Consider the following 17,097-nt stretch of genomic DNA (forward strand, 5'->3'; position numbering starts at 1 on the left):
ACTGAAGAGAGTCCAGTGAGGGTTCAGTGATGTCCTTCAGGTGGGCCAGCACCAGTTTTTCAAAAGACTTCATGACCACAGATGTTAGTGCCACCGGTCTGTAGTCATTTAGTCCTGTAAGTTTGGGTTTCTTTGGGATGGGGATGATGGTAGAGCGTTTGAGGCAGGAGGGCACTTCACACAGCTCCAGTGATCTGTTGAAGATCAGGGTGAAGATGGGGGCCAGTTGGTCAGCACAGGATTTTAAACAGGCTGGTGTTATAAAATCTGGGCCTGGGCCTGGTTAAAAACACTGTTGTAATACATTGAGCCACTAAGCATTGTTCTTATGATGTTTTTCTACAGGAGGAAAATGTGAATTACTTCTAAATACTTCAGATATAATCTGTGTTAGTAAATGCAAGGCTATTTATGAAATCCAGGCAAAACACTGTATGAAAACGTTTCAGATGACTGTTCTAGAGCCTACAGCTAATCAATCTGTCAGATTCTGGAGTGCATTACAGGTCTAAAGAAAATTATAAATGATCTTAAATAAAACAAATACATTTATAGAGATGGTATATAAGTATATATTTGAGATAATGCCATTAAAGACCTAATGTCTGCATTATACAGACTACACTTGCATTTATCTTTAAGGAGCACTTCACTTCTTTTGAAAATAGGCTCATTTTATATGTTTTTAAGAGGTAAACTGTTGAGTTTTAAATTTTTTTTATCTATTCAACTGATCACTTTTAGCTTAGCTTAGAATAAATCATTGAATCAGATCATTAGCACCTCACTCAAAAAATTCCTAGTTACCTAACTGGGGACTATTTTTAGGCACTGCGTAATATCATTCTGCCTGTTGCTGCAGTAGTTCGACACCAAAGTTCCCTGATTATTATGCTGGAATGAGAGTATAGTTCCTAGCCATATTGACTTCGAAAAGAGCAACTTTTCATTTTCCATTGGTCTTAGTAGGCTACACAATGTAACTACAGATGAGTCAAGTTTTAAATAGGAAAATAGCTAAACTCTTTTTTGATTTTTTTTTTTTTTTTGCGAGACGTCTAATGTGATTTAAGGATTTATGCTAAGCTAAGCTAAAAGTGCTCCCATCAGTGTGGGAATTCGGCTAAATGATTTGAAAAATAGTTAAACTGAACTATTTAACTCTAGGGTGACTTGTAAAAGGAGACTTTTCCAAAAAAAAGTGGAGTGTTCCTTTAAAACTTGCTGAAGAATTGGATGTAGACGCTACTGTTTTTAAGATCTCTGCTCAAAGCTACAGCTATTTAGCTTGAATGCTTGATCCATTGTTGGGTTCGTCTTTTACAAGTCACACTAGAGTTAATTCACACCAGAGCGAGAGAAAGATGGAGTGGGAGAGCATTGTGCGAGAGCTTGCGTAATCGCTCTGTTTGGCAGCCTGCCTCCCGCTGAGAGAGTGCCTGTCCAAAATTCAGGCATCAATTAAGCACTCTCTGCAAAAGCTCCACTTCGGCCAGAAAATGAAAGCGGCCAGGCATCTCGGGTCGGCCAGTGGCAGAGCTCACTCTGAAAGCATTTTGGCCCAAGCAGAGATTTGAAGCAAGAGGCTGGAGAAAATCTTCCTTTATGACTGACAAAGCTGGTAAAGGGAACATTTGGAGTCTGAGGCAAAAATGATATATGCCGCTTGAGGAATGAGGTGTGGTTTCTGCAATGTCAGTTTTTGGGTGTGCTCAGAATTGATTTGATTTAAAAACTCTTCATTCAATATTTGGTTGCACAGGAAAAAAGAGGACTGAATTTTTTCTTGTTTTGCCTACAACTTAACTCTGGTGTCTAGAATATGAGCATAGCATAGGCCAAAGACATTAAAAGAACATGATGTCACAAGATCCAACTCCAAAGCCCTGGTCAGATCACGCGCATTTGTCATGATTTCGGCACGATTTCTTTGACGTAGGGTGTTTTGGTGAGTCGTAAACAACAAATGGCTATTATGACACAATATTCAATCGTGTCTTCTCATGTAATGTGGCATAGTTCACGACAACCGATATCATGCCTGCAATGCCTAACAACATCATCACAGAGAGTCTAGTATGTAAATTATTTCCTCTTTCTTCACGACGAGCTCCATCACATGGGTGACACTGTGCAATAGGAGCACATCATTTCTTGGTTATCTCAGCAGGTGCTGCCATTAATACACCGGTCAGGTAATCAAAAAATAGGCTGCATATTTACTTATGGGTGGAGAAGATCCATCATTGATTATGCAAACTTTAACTACCTTTTCTAAAATATTAAGGCATTTTAAGTAATTTTATCTGACAGACTGGCACAAATATGCAGACATCTAAATTCTCACAAGTTTCTGAGTTCTCTCATCCTTCCAACTGAGTTTGTTCTTCCAAGGAATATGTTCAGTGCTGCTAATACATTGCAAAAGCATGTCCTGTTTATTCTAATTTGTCATTAATAGTGAAACAATTTAATATAGGCTTCTCGGAAACTGTGAATATTTCACTTTAAATTTATTTAGGCGAGATAACCATTTTATTTAAAAAATAAATAAATAACACAATCTCACAGCAATTCATGTTTTGGCACTTATAGCGGACTTGTTTTGAAGCGCATCACCTCAGATGTTATTTGTTATTCTTGTTTGTCTAGTAGATAACTGACCAACAAAAGATACATTTATACAAATCATACATTCATACAAATATTTTTTTGGTTTGTGCCCTTTCACTACTCAACTGTGCAGTGGATGATTTGTTTCGTTCTGTGAAAATAAGAATTTAATAAATGCTTCATTGTGATTGTATCACAGATCTCGGTTATATATTTGCTAATTTTTTAATGTCATTATTTTAAAGATTATGTCTTGAGCATCTGCTTTTTCCTCGCTGCTGATGTGCTTTCATTTTCTCTGTCTCACTTGCGGCAAGTTCAGGCGAGGGAGTGTTAAAAAGCAGCCCATGACAGGAAAATATACATTTAGATTTCCAAAAAAATATCTTAATATTAAAAAGGAATCATAAGTTTGATCCTATCAATGTCACAAGGAATGCCCTTAAATAATCTAGTTATTAGTTGTCAGTGTTTATTGAGATTGCTCATCAAAGACGTCATGGCATGACTGATTGTGAAGGAACGTGTAGTCTGGCATGTTTGTTGACCATGAAAGAGTGAAGATTTTATAAAGAAAAAAATCCCATAATCTGACATAGTGACGTTTGTAACGGACAATAAAAATCGTGAGATCTGACCAGGACTTTAAAAAGACAAAAGCCTCAAGAATACTGTTTTTCTTGTCGTTGGAATTATAATTATAGTTCATTACAGGCATAGGAATCACGTCACCATCTAGAAGTGCGTGTGTATGTGTGAGAAAAAAATCCCAGGTGCTTTTCTGAGGCTTGTACATGTTTTGTAAGCTTTTCACAAGCTCTCATCGAATAAAAAATGTCATTATGCAGCTATGTGAAAAAAAGAATTGAAGGACCATTTAAAATTAGTGTAAAAAATGTAATGTTTGTTTATTTATTATTATTAATTACTGATGAGTACTTTTTGTGCATAAGGTAACCAAAAACTTTAAGAAAAAAAGGAAAGTACAGAGATGTAAATGACAGTATTTAATGTGAAATTTAGAAGAAATGTTATCAGACCTTTAATAAATAATATAAAAATAATAAATATAAAAAATAAATCTAAATATAAATATTTTACTCATATCCAAGCCTAGTAAAAGTGACCTGTTAATGTTTTCTATAGCTGTATGTGCACACGTACAGTGCAGCATTGTTTTGGATGGTTGGTTGTATACAAAATTTAAATAATAAAAGTGTGTCTACAGAACCAAACCCCCACTTTTTTATTGTTGTTGTGTGTTTTTTAATCAAGCTGGTTAATTTTAGGATCATGCATCATTTGTTGAACCCATGACTTCCTGAACTCTAACCTCATGAAACTTTCTTCGAGTAGCCCAAATTTGTCCCTTTGCTTATTGTTTCCTAAAGCTAATCTGGTGCATTGGTCCGATTGCACCTGTCGCAACACATTTGGAGCCTTTATAAAGCGACAAATCTAGATCGAGGCTGAAGACGTGATTAATAGATTATGAAGGAGAGGAGCGTGTGAGCTTTTTTTAATTGTCTGGAAATAGAGGATATGACATAATAGTGTTACACTCAGACCGAGGTGAGCAGGAACGGTAGAGGGTTCTGTGGAGACGGGCTGGCGTTCAGGAGTGGGGGTGATGCTGGGGCAGGCACACCTGCGGCCGTGGCAGCAGGTGCATGAACGGCTGTCTAAATGAGAGTAATCTCCCATTCTTTGCTCACATACTCTATCTCTCTCTCTCTCTCTCTCTGTGTGTGTGTGTGTGTGTGTGTGTGTGTGTGTATGGCTCTCGTGCTTTGATTAGTTTCAGTGTGTTTTCTGCTCTGCTGACGCAGCGCCCTGCAGTGTAGTGCGGCACACGCGGCCCATCACTCATCCCTGAGCCCCACTGTCACGCGCTAATTGGCATAAAATATCATCCACTCTTAACGCCTGGCAGCAGACAAAAAGAGCCATCTTCTCTCCATCGATCGCTTTCTTTTCCTCCTTTTCAATTTTGATCCTTCTTTCCTATCTGTCTTCTAGTCCACAGTCTGAAAACAAGTTCCCTCTGTCTTTTCAACAGCTTTGGAGCATTTTGAAGACTGATGTCTATGAGTTAATATTGTTGGTTTGGAGATTTTCCAGCAGCTGCTTTGTTGATGTTTTGGAGAAATTAGAGAAAAATGTGAACATTCAGGTTATGGTGATGGAGAGAAAGAAAAGAGTAAATATCTCCACACTGATGTTATTCCTACAAACATTATTATACATCTACTGCAATGTTTTTTTCCAATAAGAAAACATTAAACTAAGACTGACAGCACAGATATTTAATGCTAAAAAAGATTTCAGTTTCAAATAAATGTAGCATAACCTTTTATTACGGTGATTTCTGAAAGGCACTGTGCACTGAAGTAATGGCTTTGCCAGCACAGAATTAAATGACCTTTTAAACTGTACACTACCGGTCTAATGTGTGAGGTCAGTTTTAATTTTTCATGCATTTTTAAATTAAATGATTCCATTCATCAAGGTGGCTTTTATTAAATGTAAAAAAAAAATGTTACATTGTTAAATATTTATTAAAATTTTAAATAACAGATATTTTATTGTACAGTATGTAGTTTCGAATGAAATTATTACTCCAGTCATTATTGCTTTTATTACTATTACCATTAATAATAATAAAAATAGTAATAATAATAATATTAATATTAGAGTGATTTCTGAAGGATCATGTGACTGAAGACTGGAGTAATGAAGCTGAAAATTCATCATTAAAAACACTGAAATAAATGATTAAATTAAATGATCAAGTACTTTTGAACAGTTATTTTAAAGTGCAATAACATTTCACAATTTTACACTTTGTACTGTATTTTTGATGTAATACATGCAGCCTTAGTGAGCAGGATAAGCTCATATTAAAACATTTAAACATCCTACTGAGCCCAAAGTTTTGACTGGTAGCGTAGATTTTTTTGACTGATAGTTTGTCGACAGCTAGCTCTCTGCAACTCTCACACGCCCTCTGAAGCTAAGCAGAGCTAGGTTACTACCGGAAGTGGTGTTAGTGAGACCAACAGGGGGCGCTCAACCTTCAGTCTGTGTGGGTCCTAACACCCCAGTATAGTGAAGGGGACTCTATAGTCTTTGAGTGTCCAGACAAGTGCTACATAAATTTAAGGAAATTATTATTATTATTATTATTATTATTATTATTATTATTATTATTATTATTATTATTATTATTATTACTACTACTACTACTATTAGATCAAATGAAGAATTATTTTAAATTCAAATTGTAATATTCTATTCTTTTGATCAAATCAAAGACTCTGTGAGCATAAGAGACTTGTTTATAATATATTTACTGACCCTAAACTTTTGAACAGTAATGTTATGGTTAAATATGATCACTGTTGAAAATAATTTTAATGTTAATGAATACAATTAAAATGAACCCCTTATTAATAAAGGGACTAAGCCGAAAAGAAAATGAATGAATACTATGTAATACATAATACATAAAAAGAACAATATATCCTTTAGTGGGGTATGTGTAATCATTAGGACGTTTGTGTAATCATAAGCCTGTTTGATTTTGATCAGTTTTACAGAAAACAGGACGACATATGTGATGTCACTTCCAAAGTAAACGTGCATTGATTTACAAATTTAATCTGTATTACTCTGAAAAACATGACAAAAATGATGAGGAAGAACATTACTTTACTAGAGTAACTGGGATTTTCCCTATTCTAGTGTATTTGACATCTTTTGTAAAAAATAAATGAAAAAAGTTATTAAAATTGGTACAAATTAGCAGTTTCAGTTTTGGAAGCTAGCTCAACTAATTGAGTACTTCTTATACATTTAGACAACATACTGATGTACAGTGCTCAGCATATATGAGTACACCCCTCATAAATCTCTTTTTTATATCATATTTTTAATAGGAACTGTACAATATTATATTTGTGCATATACATTAGATTAGTCAGTACTGAAACCAAATCTGGAGCTTATCTAACAAAATAACTTAGGATAACAGTCCAAAAACTAGTATAGCCAAGTTTATATGTTGGAAAAATATTAAATACAAATTTAAAAAAGAGGAAAAATCTAACAAGAAAAAAAGGAAACTTTAATTGAAATTTTGTAGGTTGTATTTTTTCTTTTTGTAATATTTTGCTTGAATTTAATTGAAATATCTTTCAATTTCTAAATATGTTTTGTGACAAAAATATTATGTTAATAAATACATCTGCTTAATAAATCTGGTTTGTTTAAATGCACCAAAATGCATAGCCTATATTTACAGAGAAATGGAGAAAAATAATCATTTTCAAGATCAATTATTCTGAACACTGTATTGTTCCCTTGAGATTTTGAGATTTATTCTATTTTGTTTACTTGGTCCTAAAAAACATCTTTTCATCTTAAATTTGCTTTCATAAAAAGCACAGAAATCTTGCATTAATATGATTTTACATGTCCCAATGTTTGCATCAAAAGTAGTAGCCAGACAGTTGGGGTTGGAGGTGTTTTGTTATTGTTGTTGTGTTGCGTTAGGGCATTTTGCTATTATGTTTGTGTGTGTTTGTGTGACAGTTGGAGCAGATGAGGAATGAGCTGATGCAGGAGAGAGCCAGCAGACAGGATGTGGAGTGTGACAAGATCTCCCTGGAGAGACAGGTAAAAACAAACCCTCCTGACTCTGATCGATGCCTTCAACAGCCATCATCTCCACCTCTCCAACCAGCAAAACACTTTAGTCAAGTCATCTTTATTTCTATTTCAATGTAGATTGTATCAAAAGCACATACATACAGTAGATAAGCAGAAAAAAGATAGAAAGCAATAGTAGGGAACATATGAAATATGATTTAGTTTAATTTACAGTTGTTTTCAACCACTAACAAGCATTGTGGAGTGCTGAAGTCACGCTTTCAAAATTGTTCACACAAGGCAAACTGTGAATTATTGCATTGTTCAAAATGACTAAACACTTTTGTCATTCATGCTCTACAAGCAGTAAATATCAATGCATTTTCAGTGCATTATTGCATGTTAATAAACTTATTTCAAAAGATTCAAAACAGACTGATGGTACATTTCATGCATTTATTTTGAAACAGAAGCAATCTTAGCAGAAAATTACAAAATCATGCCATGCTGATCGCATTTAGCTCAAAACCAACTCCTATTTTCAACCACATGACAATAATCAATGAGCTGTCATTGAGAGCCAAATGTTACATCAGTAGTACACATTTCACAACAAACAGAAGAAATCAGCATCATTTGATAATAAGGCAACTGTGTGTATACTATACATACAATATAATGTCTACATTTTACATGTACCAGAATTTTGAAGTGTATTACATGACAAGAATTATTTAGTTGTACACTCCAAAGCTTGTCTCTCTAATTTGCAGTTTAACAAATGTTTTGAAGTGTTTCAGATTGCAGCAATTTATTTGTTTCATTCTATCACACATTCTTTAGCACATTCAAGACAGTAAAATGTGGTGAATGTAAAATTATACACTAATGTACATGAAGATTTATTCAAACTCAAAAATAAAAGTAGTTAATTCCTGTAAAGCTCCCTGTTGTTACTGATTTTTAGGTCAGTATGTTTTTGAATGAGAATTGTTGTTTGTGTTTTGGTGAAACAAGCTTATTTTAAGACATATGAACTGGGTATCACTTCATTTTGATGGTCTCTTTAACACATTGTTGAATTTAAGGTACATTGCATCTACATGCCAACTAATTCTCATTAGATTATACTGTAAGTAGACTGTTAGGTTGTGGTTAGGGTTAGGATTAGTGTTAGGGTTAGGGTTAGTGTAAGTTGACATGTACTTGCAAATGTTCTAATAATCAGTTAAATGTCTGATGAAGGAGCAGTATCAGCAGATATTAAGAAGACTAGGGAGTCAATATAGAGCCATAGATACTTGCAACTTGAAATTAAGGTGTGCAAACAAAAAATAAAGAAGCAAAGAATTGCAAAAAATTATGTAAATCTCAAAAAGAGAAAGAATTCTGAAAAAGAATTTTGCAAACAGTAAGAAGAAGAAATCAAGTAGTTGGAAAAAATATTTTTTTTAATAGTTAATATTTTTTTTAATAAATATGTGATTATTTTTTATTTAAACATAATAAATGTTTAAATCGTCAAACAGTAAAACTCGCAAATTAAAATGTGCATTGCAATTTTGTAAAGGCAATACTGGAAAAAATATTTACCAAATATAATCTTTAAAAAAAATTGCAAATATTTATTTTTTCCCAGTACTTGATTTTTATTTGCAGTTCTTTATTTTTGTTTGCAAAATTCCTTTTTATTTCTCAATTTATTTCTCAAAACTCAATTTTCCCTTTGCGATTTTATTTTATTTTATTTTATTTTATTTTATTTTATTTTATTTTGATTTATTTTATTTTATTTTTTGAGATTTGCATTATTTTTTAATTTTTTTTATTTAGTACTTTATTTTGTTTGCAAAACTTTCTTTTATGTTGCAATTATACAGTTGAAGTCCTCCTTTAAATTTTCTTTTTTAAATATTTCTCAAATGATGTTTAACAGAGCAAGGAAATGTTCACAGTATGTCTGATAATATTTTTTCTTCTAGAGAAAGTCTTCTTTGTTTTATTTCCACTAGTATAAAAGCAGTTTTTAATTTTTTAAAGGCCATTTTTAGGTCAAAATTATTATCCCCCTTTAAGCTATTTATTTTTTGATAGTCTACAGAACAAACCATCGTTATACAATAACTTGCCTAATTCCCCTAACCTGCCTAGTTAACCTAATTAACCGAGTTAAGCCTTTAAATGTCACTTTAAGCTGTAAAGACGTGTCTTGAATAATATCTAGTCAAATATTATTTACTGTCATCATGGCAAAGATAAAATAAATCAGTTATTAGAGATGAGTTATTAAAACTATTATGTTTAGAAATGTGTTGAAAAAATCTTTTCTCCTTTAAACAGAAATTGGAGAGAGAATAAACAGGGGGCTAATAATTCTGACTTCAATTGTATATGGCCCTATATTGACTCCATAGCAGACAGTCTACTAATACTCAAATGAGAAGCAATTTGCATGTAGTTGCAATACAACTTTTAGTCAACAAAATGTGCAAAAGGGACCAGTACAATAAAGTCTTACCACGAGTTGTGTTCTGTTGTGTTGGTATGAGTGAGTTTTAGAGGTGAGCTTGAACAGTTTTGAAAATGTGGTTTTAGTACTGCATGTCACTAACCTTCTTTACATACAATTTCTTGTTTCTTTTTGTATGAAGAATAAAGATCTGAAGAGCAGGATTGCTTATCTGGAAGGATCTCACAAGCCTAGTAAAGATGGACTGGTGTCCCAGCTGGAGACCCGCATCCAGGAACTGGAGGAGAGACTGGAAGGAGAAGAGAGGTACACCAGCTAATGCATCTAATGCAATGGTCTCAAACTCAATTCCTGGAAGGCCACAGCTCTGCAGAGTTTAGCTCCAACCACCTCCAACTCACACCTGCTAAATAGTCTCTAGTTTGAGGGTGTTTGATTAGGGTTGGAACAACACTGTGTAGAGCTCAGATCCTCTAGGGATTGAGTTTGAGACCCATGATCTAATGTGTCCTAGACATCACACGTCATTGGATTTGAACAAAATGTTTGAACTCGAGTAAAGAAAAGAAAAGTAGGTAAATTTAAGGATGACATTTTAACAGGGATCGAGCTAACCTGCAGCTGGCAAATCGACGACTCGAGCGGAAGGTGAAAGAAATGATGATGCAGGTGGACGAAGAGCATCATTCACTGCAGGATCAGAAAGATCAGGTCAGCAAGTCTTCTAATTAGGGGAAAACACCACAAAATTGTCTATTTTTTAAACATCTCTTGTGTATTGACAGTTTATATCTAAATAAAGAGACAATTTTCTAGTGTAGATCAAAAACAGGTTTAAATATATTAAAGGTATGGTACACTCAAAACTAAAAATTCTGTCATCTTTGTGTTTCTGTTTTCTGTCGAGCACACAAGTTATTATGTTAGATAAAATATGTAGGAAACCTGTAACAACTGACTTCCATAGCACTTGTTTTACCTACCATGGAGGTTAATGGTTACAGGTTTTTAACATTTCCCAAAAAATCTTCTTTTGTGTTCAGTAGGACATAGAAACTCATAATGGTAGTAAATCCTTTTAGTTTTTGCACACTTTCTCCCGTTAAGCAGCACAGCTTTTTCTAGCTTTGATAATAAAAGTTGTTATGAGTAATAATGTTAAAGGGCACCTATGATGAAAATCATCTTTTGGAAGCTGTTTGGACAAAACTGTGTGTAGGTATAGTGAGTCCACAGTCATATTGGGTTGATATGAAAACATTAAAATAGGATTGTGACAGAGGAGTGCGGTTTCCCTGCCCACCGATTTGATTGACAGCTGTGTATTAACATGTCTCCATAGTAACGCGTATAATCATATAAACAAGACAGGACGTGCATAAAGTAACTGGGATTAAAAGATCTGTTCAGCTCTCTGTGATCATCATAAAATGTGATCAAGACTGAGTTTTACAAGTTTCTAACGTTTATAAATCAGTGCATGCTTGTTATGAATTACAGCGATTTCACCATCTTCATCACCACAGCCGCATGTCAGCACGATTATAAAAGATGCTTCAATCCCAGTTTGTGGATGTCAAATCAGGTTTATTTTGTACATTAACATAACGGATATCTATACAGCAGTAGATATTAACCTGTATCCTGTCATATTTGCAGTGCAAATTTAAACGTGTGCAATGTGTGTGTGCGTGAACTTTGTAACGTCATTGTGTGTGACTCATCATTGCAGAAAGGCTTGAATTAACTCCACAACAAATACATCAAATAATCATTGGGAAAGTTCTTACTGAAGTATTTCTCACAGACGTTACATGAGATCTGCTTCCTTCATGTCTGTCACTGTGCTGTTTATCTGACCCAGCCGAGGCGGAGATTGAGACACACTCTGACAGGCATGTGGGAACTGTCGGCAGGCAGAACTAACATTAAAAGCACAGGCCACAAAAACAACTACATTGTGCTCAGAGCTGAAAATTTCAATAATCTGAAAGGTATAATAAATAATCTAAGTTTAAGTTTTGAAGTTAAGTTTAACAACTTCATTAATCCCACCATAGGTAATTAAATTAGGGCAGTAGCATTTCATGATACAACAAACGCATAAAGAGACAAATCACTTACGAACAATATTCAAAAACACAATCCAGCATGCTTTATAATAACTTCATAAATAGTACTTAAAAAACAGAAAGGACTCGTATATTACACATTTAAAACTTGCTAAAATGTGAGGTTGTTAAGCCTTATTGCCTCAGAAACAAAGGGGGATTTATATCTGTCAGAAGAGCATGTAATGCTTCTAAACCTTCTTCCAGAGGGCAACAACAACAACAAAAAGGCTTCAGAGGATGGGAATCATCTCCTGTCACACTTTGAGTTTTCATTTCTGATGCGTGTTTTAAGCTGAAACTTTACAGACACATTCTGGAGATGCAAAAGACTTATCCTAAATCTTAAAATAGGGGTCAAATATGTGCCCTTTAAAGATTTAGCTTTGAATCACAGGAATAAATGACATTTTGAAATGTATTAAATGGAAAGTGTTTACATCTGATGAAATAAATTTTTGGCATGTAGTAAAAATCTAAACAATCTAAAATAAAGCAATAATGATGCAAGTGGATGAAAAACATCATTCACTGCAGGATCAGAAAGATCAGGTCAGCAAACAGCCCTCCACTGAGAGGACAGTAAGATCTTAAGTAACAGATAAAAGTAAGTAAGCTATATATATATATATATATATATAAACTGTGTGTGTATGTGTACGGGTTGAAAGAAAAGTAATGTTGCAATAGTGTGCAACAGTGATTCTGCTGAATTGTGATAAATATGTAGTCGTTGCTGTCTGTCTCTTATGTGGTGCTCTATGTGTGTGTGTAGCTGAACCTGCGTCTGAAGGCTCTGAAGAGGCAGATGGATGAGGCGGAGGAGGAGATCGACCGACTGGAGCACAGCAAGAAGAAACTGCAGAGAGACCTGGAGGAGCAGCAGGAGGCCAACGAACAGCTCCAGAGTCAGCTCAAAACACTGCGCACTGAGATGAGGTAATGATTTACACGCTGCTCTGAGAAATACATTACCGCTGATCTGGGTTCAGTAGCTTCAGGTCATCTGTAGCAATTCATTACCACTGATGGACTGACATCTTACTGTATTTGCTATTAAAAATCAAGCTGTCGTCTTCGTCCGTCTGAGTATTTATATTCAACCATAATATAATATTGTAATCGTTTAAATAAAGTGCAAGTTGACATCATCAAGTTCAAAAGCATTGACTGAGTAGTAAAGCCTTTTACACCATAACATTTTTTTTTACATTAATTTAACTTAATTAATACCACACAAGGAAGAATGCGGTTTTCTCTTTTATCCATATTAGAGTGTGATTTTGCAAATTAAATGATTTTACTCAATAATTATAGGGCACCTATGATGAAAATGTACTTTTGTAAGCTGTTTGGACAAAACTGTGTGTAGGTATAGTGTGTCCACAGTCATATTGGAGTTATATAAACACAACAAGTCTCTTTTTTTTAATTTCCTGAAAATAAAATAGGACCTAAACCCCAGTGATTTTGAAGCACACTGCAACGTGACATAGGAGTGCAGTTTTCCCCACCCACCGATTTGAATGACAGGCACCATGTTTCTATAATAACATGTATACACGTGTCCACAGAACATTTAATTGCAAATAAACTGGGATTAAAATATATGTTACAACTCTCTCTGATTTTTTAAATAAGTTTTATAAGTTCATTCATTCATTCATTCATTTTCATTTTATTTTATTTTATTTTATTTTCGGCTGGGGTCGCCACCAACTTATCCAGCATTCGTTTTATGCAGCGGATGCCCTTCCAGCTGCAACCCATCACTGTGAAACACATACACACTTATTCACACACACATACACTATGGACAATTTAGCGTACCCAATTCACCTGTACCGCATGTCTTTGGTACGGTGGGGGAAACCGGAGCACCCGGAGGAAACCCACGCGAAAGCAGGGAGAACATGCAAACTCCACACAGAAACGCCAACTGACCCAGCCGAGGCTCGAACCAGCAACCTTCTTGCTGTGAGGCAACAGCACTACCTACTGCGCCACTTCGTCGCCCTGTTTTATAAGTTTAAAACGTTTTTAAAACAGCATGTTTGCAGTAAAGCCAGCAAAATCGCAGTAGTTTTTAACCGCTTTAATCACCACAGCCACATGGTGTCAGTAAACGTGCATATATATATATATATATATATATATATATATATATATATATATATATATATATATATATATATATATATATATATATATATATATATATATATATATATATACTGTATATATATATATATATATATATATATATATATATATATATATATATATATATATATATATATATATCTGTGTGTGTGTGTGTGTACTGCAAACAGCATTTGTGTGTGACTCATCATTTCAGAAAGGCTTGAATAAACTCCACCAGAAATACTTGAAAGACGCTTGGTATTTTTGATTAATGAACTGTATTTCATCTTCATCCGTGTCTGTCTCCGTCACTGACTGCTGTTTATCTGACAAAACACATGATGAGAAGCAGACACACACGTGGGAATAGTGGGCGGGGAGAAGCAGCTCATTTGCGTTTAAAGCCACAGGCTACAAAAACAGCTACACTCTATTCAGACGCCAAAATGGGCAGATTCTGGAGGCTGTAATAAATAATCTGATGGGTGTTTTGAGCTGAAACTTTACAGACACATTCTGGAGACACCAAAGGCTTATCTTAGATCTTGTAAAAGGGTAAATAGGTGCCCTTTAAGCAAATAAGAAGTTAATATTTGGCACCATATTATCATTGGTTTGATTTGTCAAAATAAATGTGTTTGAACAAAGCAGAACAGATCGCAGGCATCTCAGAACAACATTCCAGTGGTGTTGTTTTTTCAAGAATTGATCTTGTTTTAAACAAATCAATTCAGTCAATTATTTATTCATAGAAACGCTTGCTTCATTTTTAAATGAATTAGGTGTTTTGATGGAATTGCTTGAATCGGGTACCATGAATAAGTTTAAGAATGGATGATTTTTCCCCTTCTTCCAGATTAATGTTGTTGTTTTTTTTGTTGTTTTTTTGTTTAATTAAAAATTGAATGAAAATGAATAATAAATAAATAAATTAATTAATTAAGTAATTAATTGAAATAATTTGTTTTTAAAGCAATAAAAACAAAAGGTTTTAATTTTTTACGACCGTTTTAGTTACAGTAACTAGCGTCAGTGCAAGTATATGACAAACCTGCTTCCATCACTGCAAGTCTTAAAGACGACAACACTCATTATTTATTGAAACAGCTTTACATCAGAAAAAACAGAGCAGCTACTAAGTAATAAAACAGGCATGTAAGCACATTCAGTGATATCGTTATGAATTATACTGATTTAAATTCAGCTGGTGAATTTTTGATATGATTTATACCCGTGTTTCTCAACCACGTTCCTGGAGGACCACCAGCTCTGCACATATACCATGTCTCCTTTACCAAACACACCTGATTCAGATCATCAGCTCATTAGCAGATATTGAAAGACCTGTAATGGGTGTGATAGAGAAAGGAGACATCCAAAACATGCAGTGCTGGTGATCCTATAGGAACGTGGTTGAGAAACGCTGATTTATACTAAAAACAAAATAATCTAACTATTGCTATTTAAAAATGCAAATTAGACTCACAGCTAAAAGTGTTAATTTCTGTTTCCCCACAAGGCGTAAGAATAACTCTGCACAAGTCCTGAATGCAGATGACGATGACGATGATGATGATGACATCAGCACTGATGGCGAGACTTATTTCAGCTCTTCCTCTGGCTACAAACGCTCCAGCAGTCAGGACGGCATCATCTCCAGTTTTTCAATGTGAAAACCATACCGCAAACTGGAAAGGAGGTATAACGAAAGCTGGAAAAATCTTGGTTATGAACTCCTTGCCACTATTTCATGTAACCATGAGTCCACTCCAAATGCCTTTTCCCCCATGATGATATATTTTTGCTAGATTTTTGTACAAGTAATATTTTATGTGCGCAGCCCTATTAGATGCTGTATATCACTGTATATTTTCTTAAAACACAATGTATGTCAAATGCGTTTGTCTTGTGAAATATCATTCCCCTGAATCCACTGACAAAACAAAGCAAAAACGGTTATTTGACTATCCGGAATGTGAAGGACCGACAGATCTGAAGACAAATTATACAATAGCAAGGGAAGTATGTATGAGGGAATTTTTATATGTATCAAAACGGCCAACAGATTTTTTTTTAACTTGATGGACAAGCAGATTTAATATTTTTTTTGTACTATTCATACATTCAAATGTATTCATAAGCTGCTTTCACTCCTGTACAATAATAAAAAAAAAACATACATTATTCCAAACACAAGCGCCTTAAAAATGTACAAAGATGCTCTACTTAAACTGAAACTGTACACCTGAAATGTTACATTGTATCCACACATTTATTTTTCCAGGATTTTTTGTCTTTCATTCCTTTCTGAAACTCAAAACAGTGTTATGGATCAAACCATATGAGCCTGTAATATTGTAGAAAACATTTGCCCTTCCTTATGCAATACCTTGTATACTACTGTTCTGACAATCACCCTTTAAAGAATACTGTGATGATTTGCACTGTATGTTGAAGTGAACTCTTTGTGTGTCCGGTGCTTAAATGTTGTGTAATGAAACAATAGCACTGTTATTAGTCATTAGTGCGTTTTTTTTTTTTTTAAAGATTCAAAATGAATCCTGCCTCTACCTCTCTATACACATACACACCTACACACATGCAAAACAAAACAAAAAAGAAATGAAATAAACTCCACAGTTAATCCTATGATGTTCTGTTTGTTTTTACTTTTTTTATTTCAATTATTAAACAACAGTATTGTCATTAATGTACAGAAAATATTTGTCAAGTGTTTCGCAAATTCTATCATTCAATCAGTTCTCAACCTAGCCTCTACAAACTTCAATGGTCCCAATAATTATGAAGGGATAGTTCACCAAAAACTAAAAAAATCACTCACAGTTTGCTCTCCCTCGAGGGGTTTCAAACCTTTATTCAATTCAATTCAATTCACCTTTATTTGTATAGCGCTTATACAATGTAGATTGTGTCAAAGCAGCTTCACATGAAAGGTCACAGTAAATAGGAACAGTGTAATTCAGTTTGTAGTGTTTAAGTTCAGTTCAGTTGAGCTCAGTTCAGTGTGGTTTAATAATCACTACTGAGAGTCCAAATATTGAAGGGCAAATCCAACGATGCGCAGCTCTACAGATCCCGAACCATGCA

General features: G+C 34.4%; 1 protein-coding gene across 1 annotated transcript in view; it reads left to right on the top strand.

The window, feature by feature from the left end:
• cgnl1 (cingulin-like 1) overlaps positions 1 to 16,638 on the top strand; it is a 70,287-nt gene extending 53,649 nt beyond the window's left edge. Inside the window, exons 15-19 of the mRNA XM_056462095.1 lie at positions 7,207 to 7,290; positions 9,915 to 10,039; positions 10,336 to 10,444; positions 12,620 to 12,783; positions 15,509 to 16,638. Of these exons, the coding sequence (XP_056318070.1) occupies positions 7,207 to 7,290; positions 9,915 to 10,039; positions 10,336 to 10,444; positions 12,620 to 12,783; positions 15,509 to 15,662 (636 nt within the window). The 3' untranslated portion in view covers positions 15,663 to 16,638. The remainder of the gene's footprint in view (positions 1 to 7,206; positions 7,291 to 9,914; positions 10,040 to 10,335; positions 10,445 to 12,619; positions 12,784 to 15,508) is intronic.
• The last annotated feature ends 459 nt before the right edge of the window (positions 16,639 to 17,097 follow it).

The sequence above is a fragment of the Danio aesculapii genome, chromosome 7, assembly GCF_903798145.1.
Source record: "Danio aesculapii chromosome 7, fDanAes4.1, whole genome shotgun sequence".
NCBI classification, from domain to species: domain Eukaryota; kingdom Metazoa; phylum Chordata; class Actinopteri; order Cypriniformes; family Danionidae; genus Danio; species Danio aesculapii.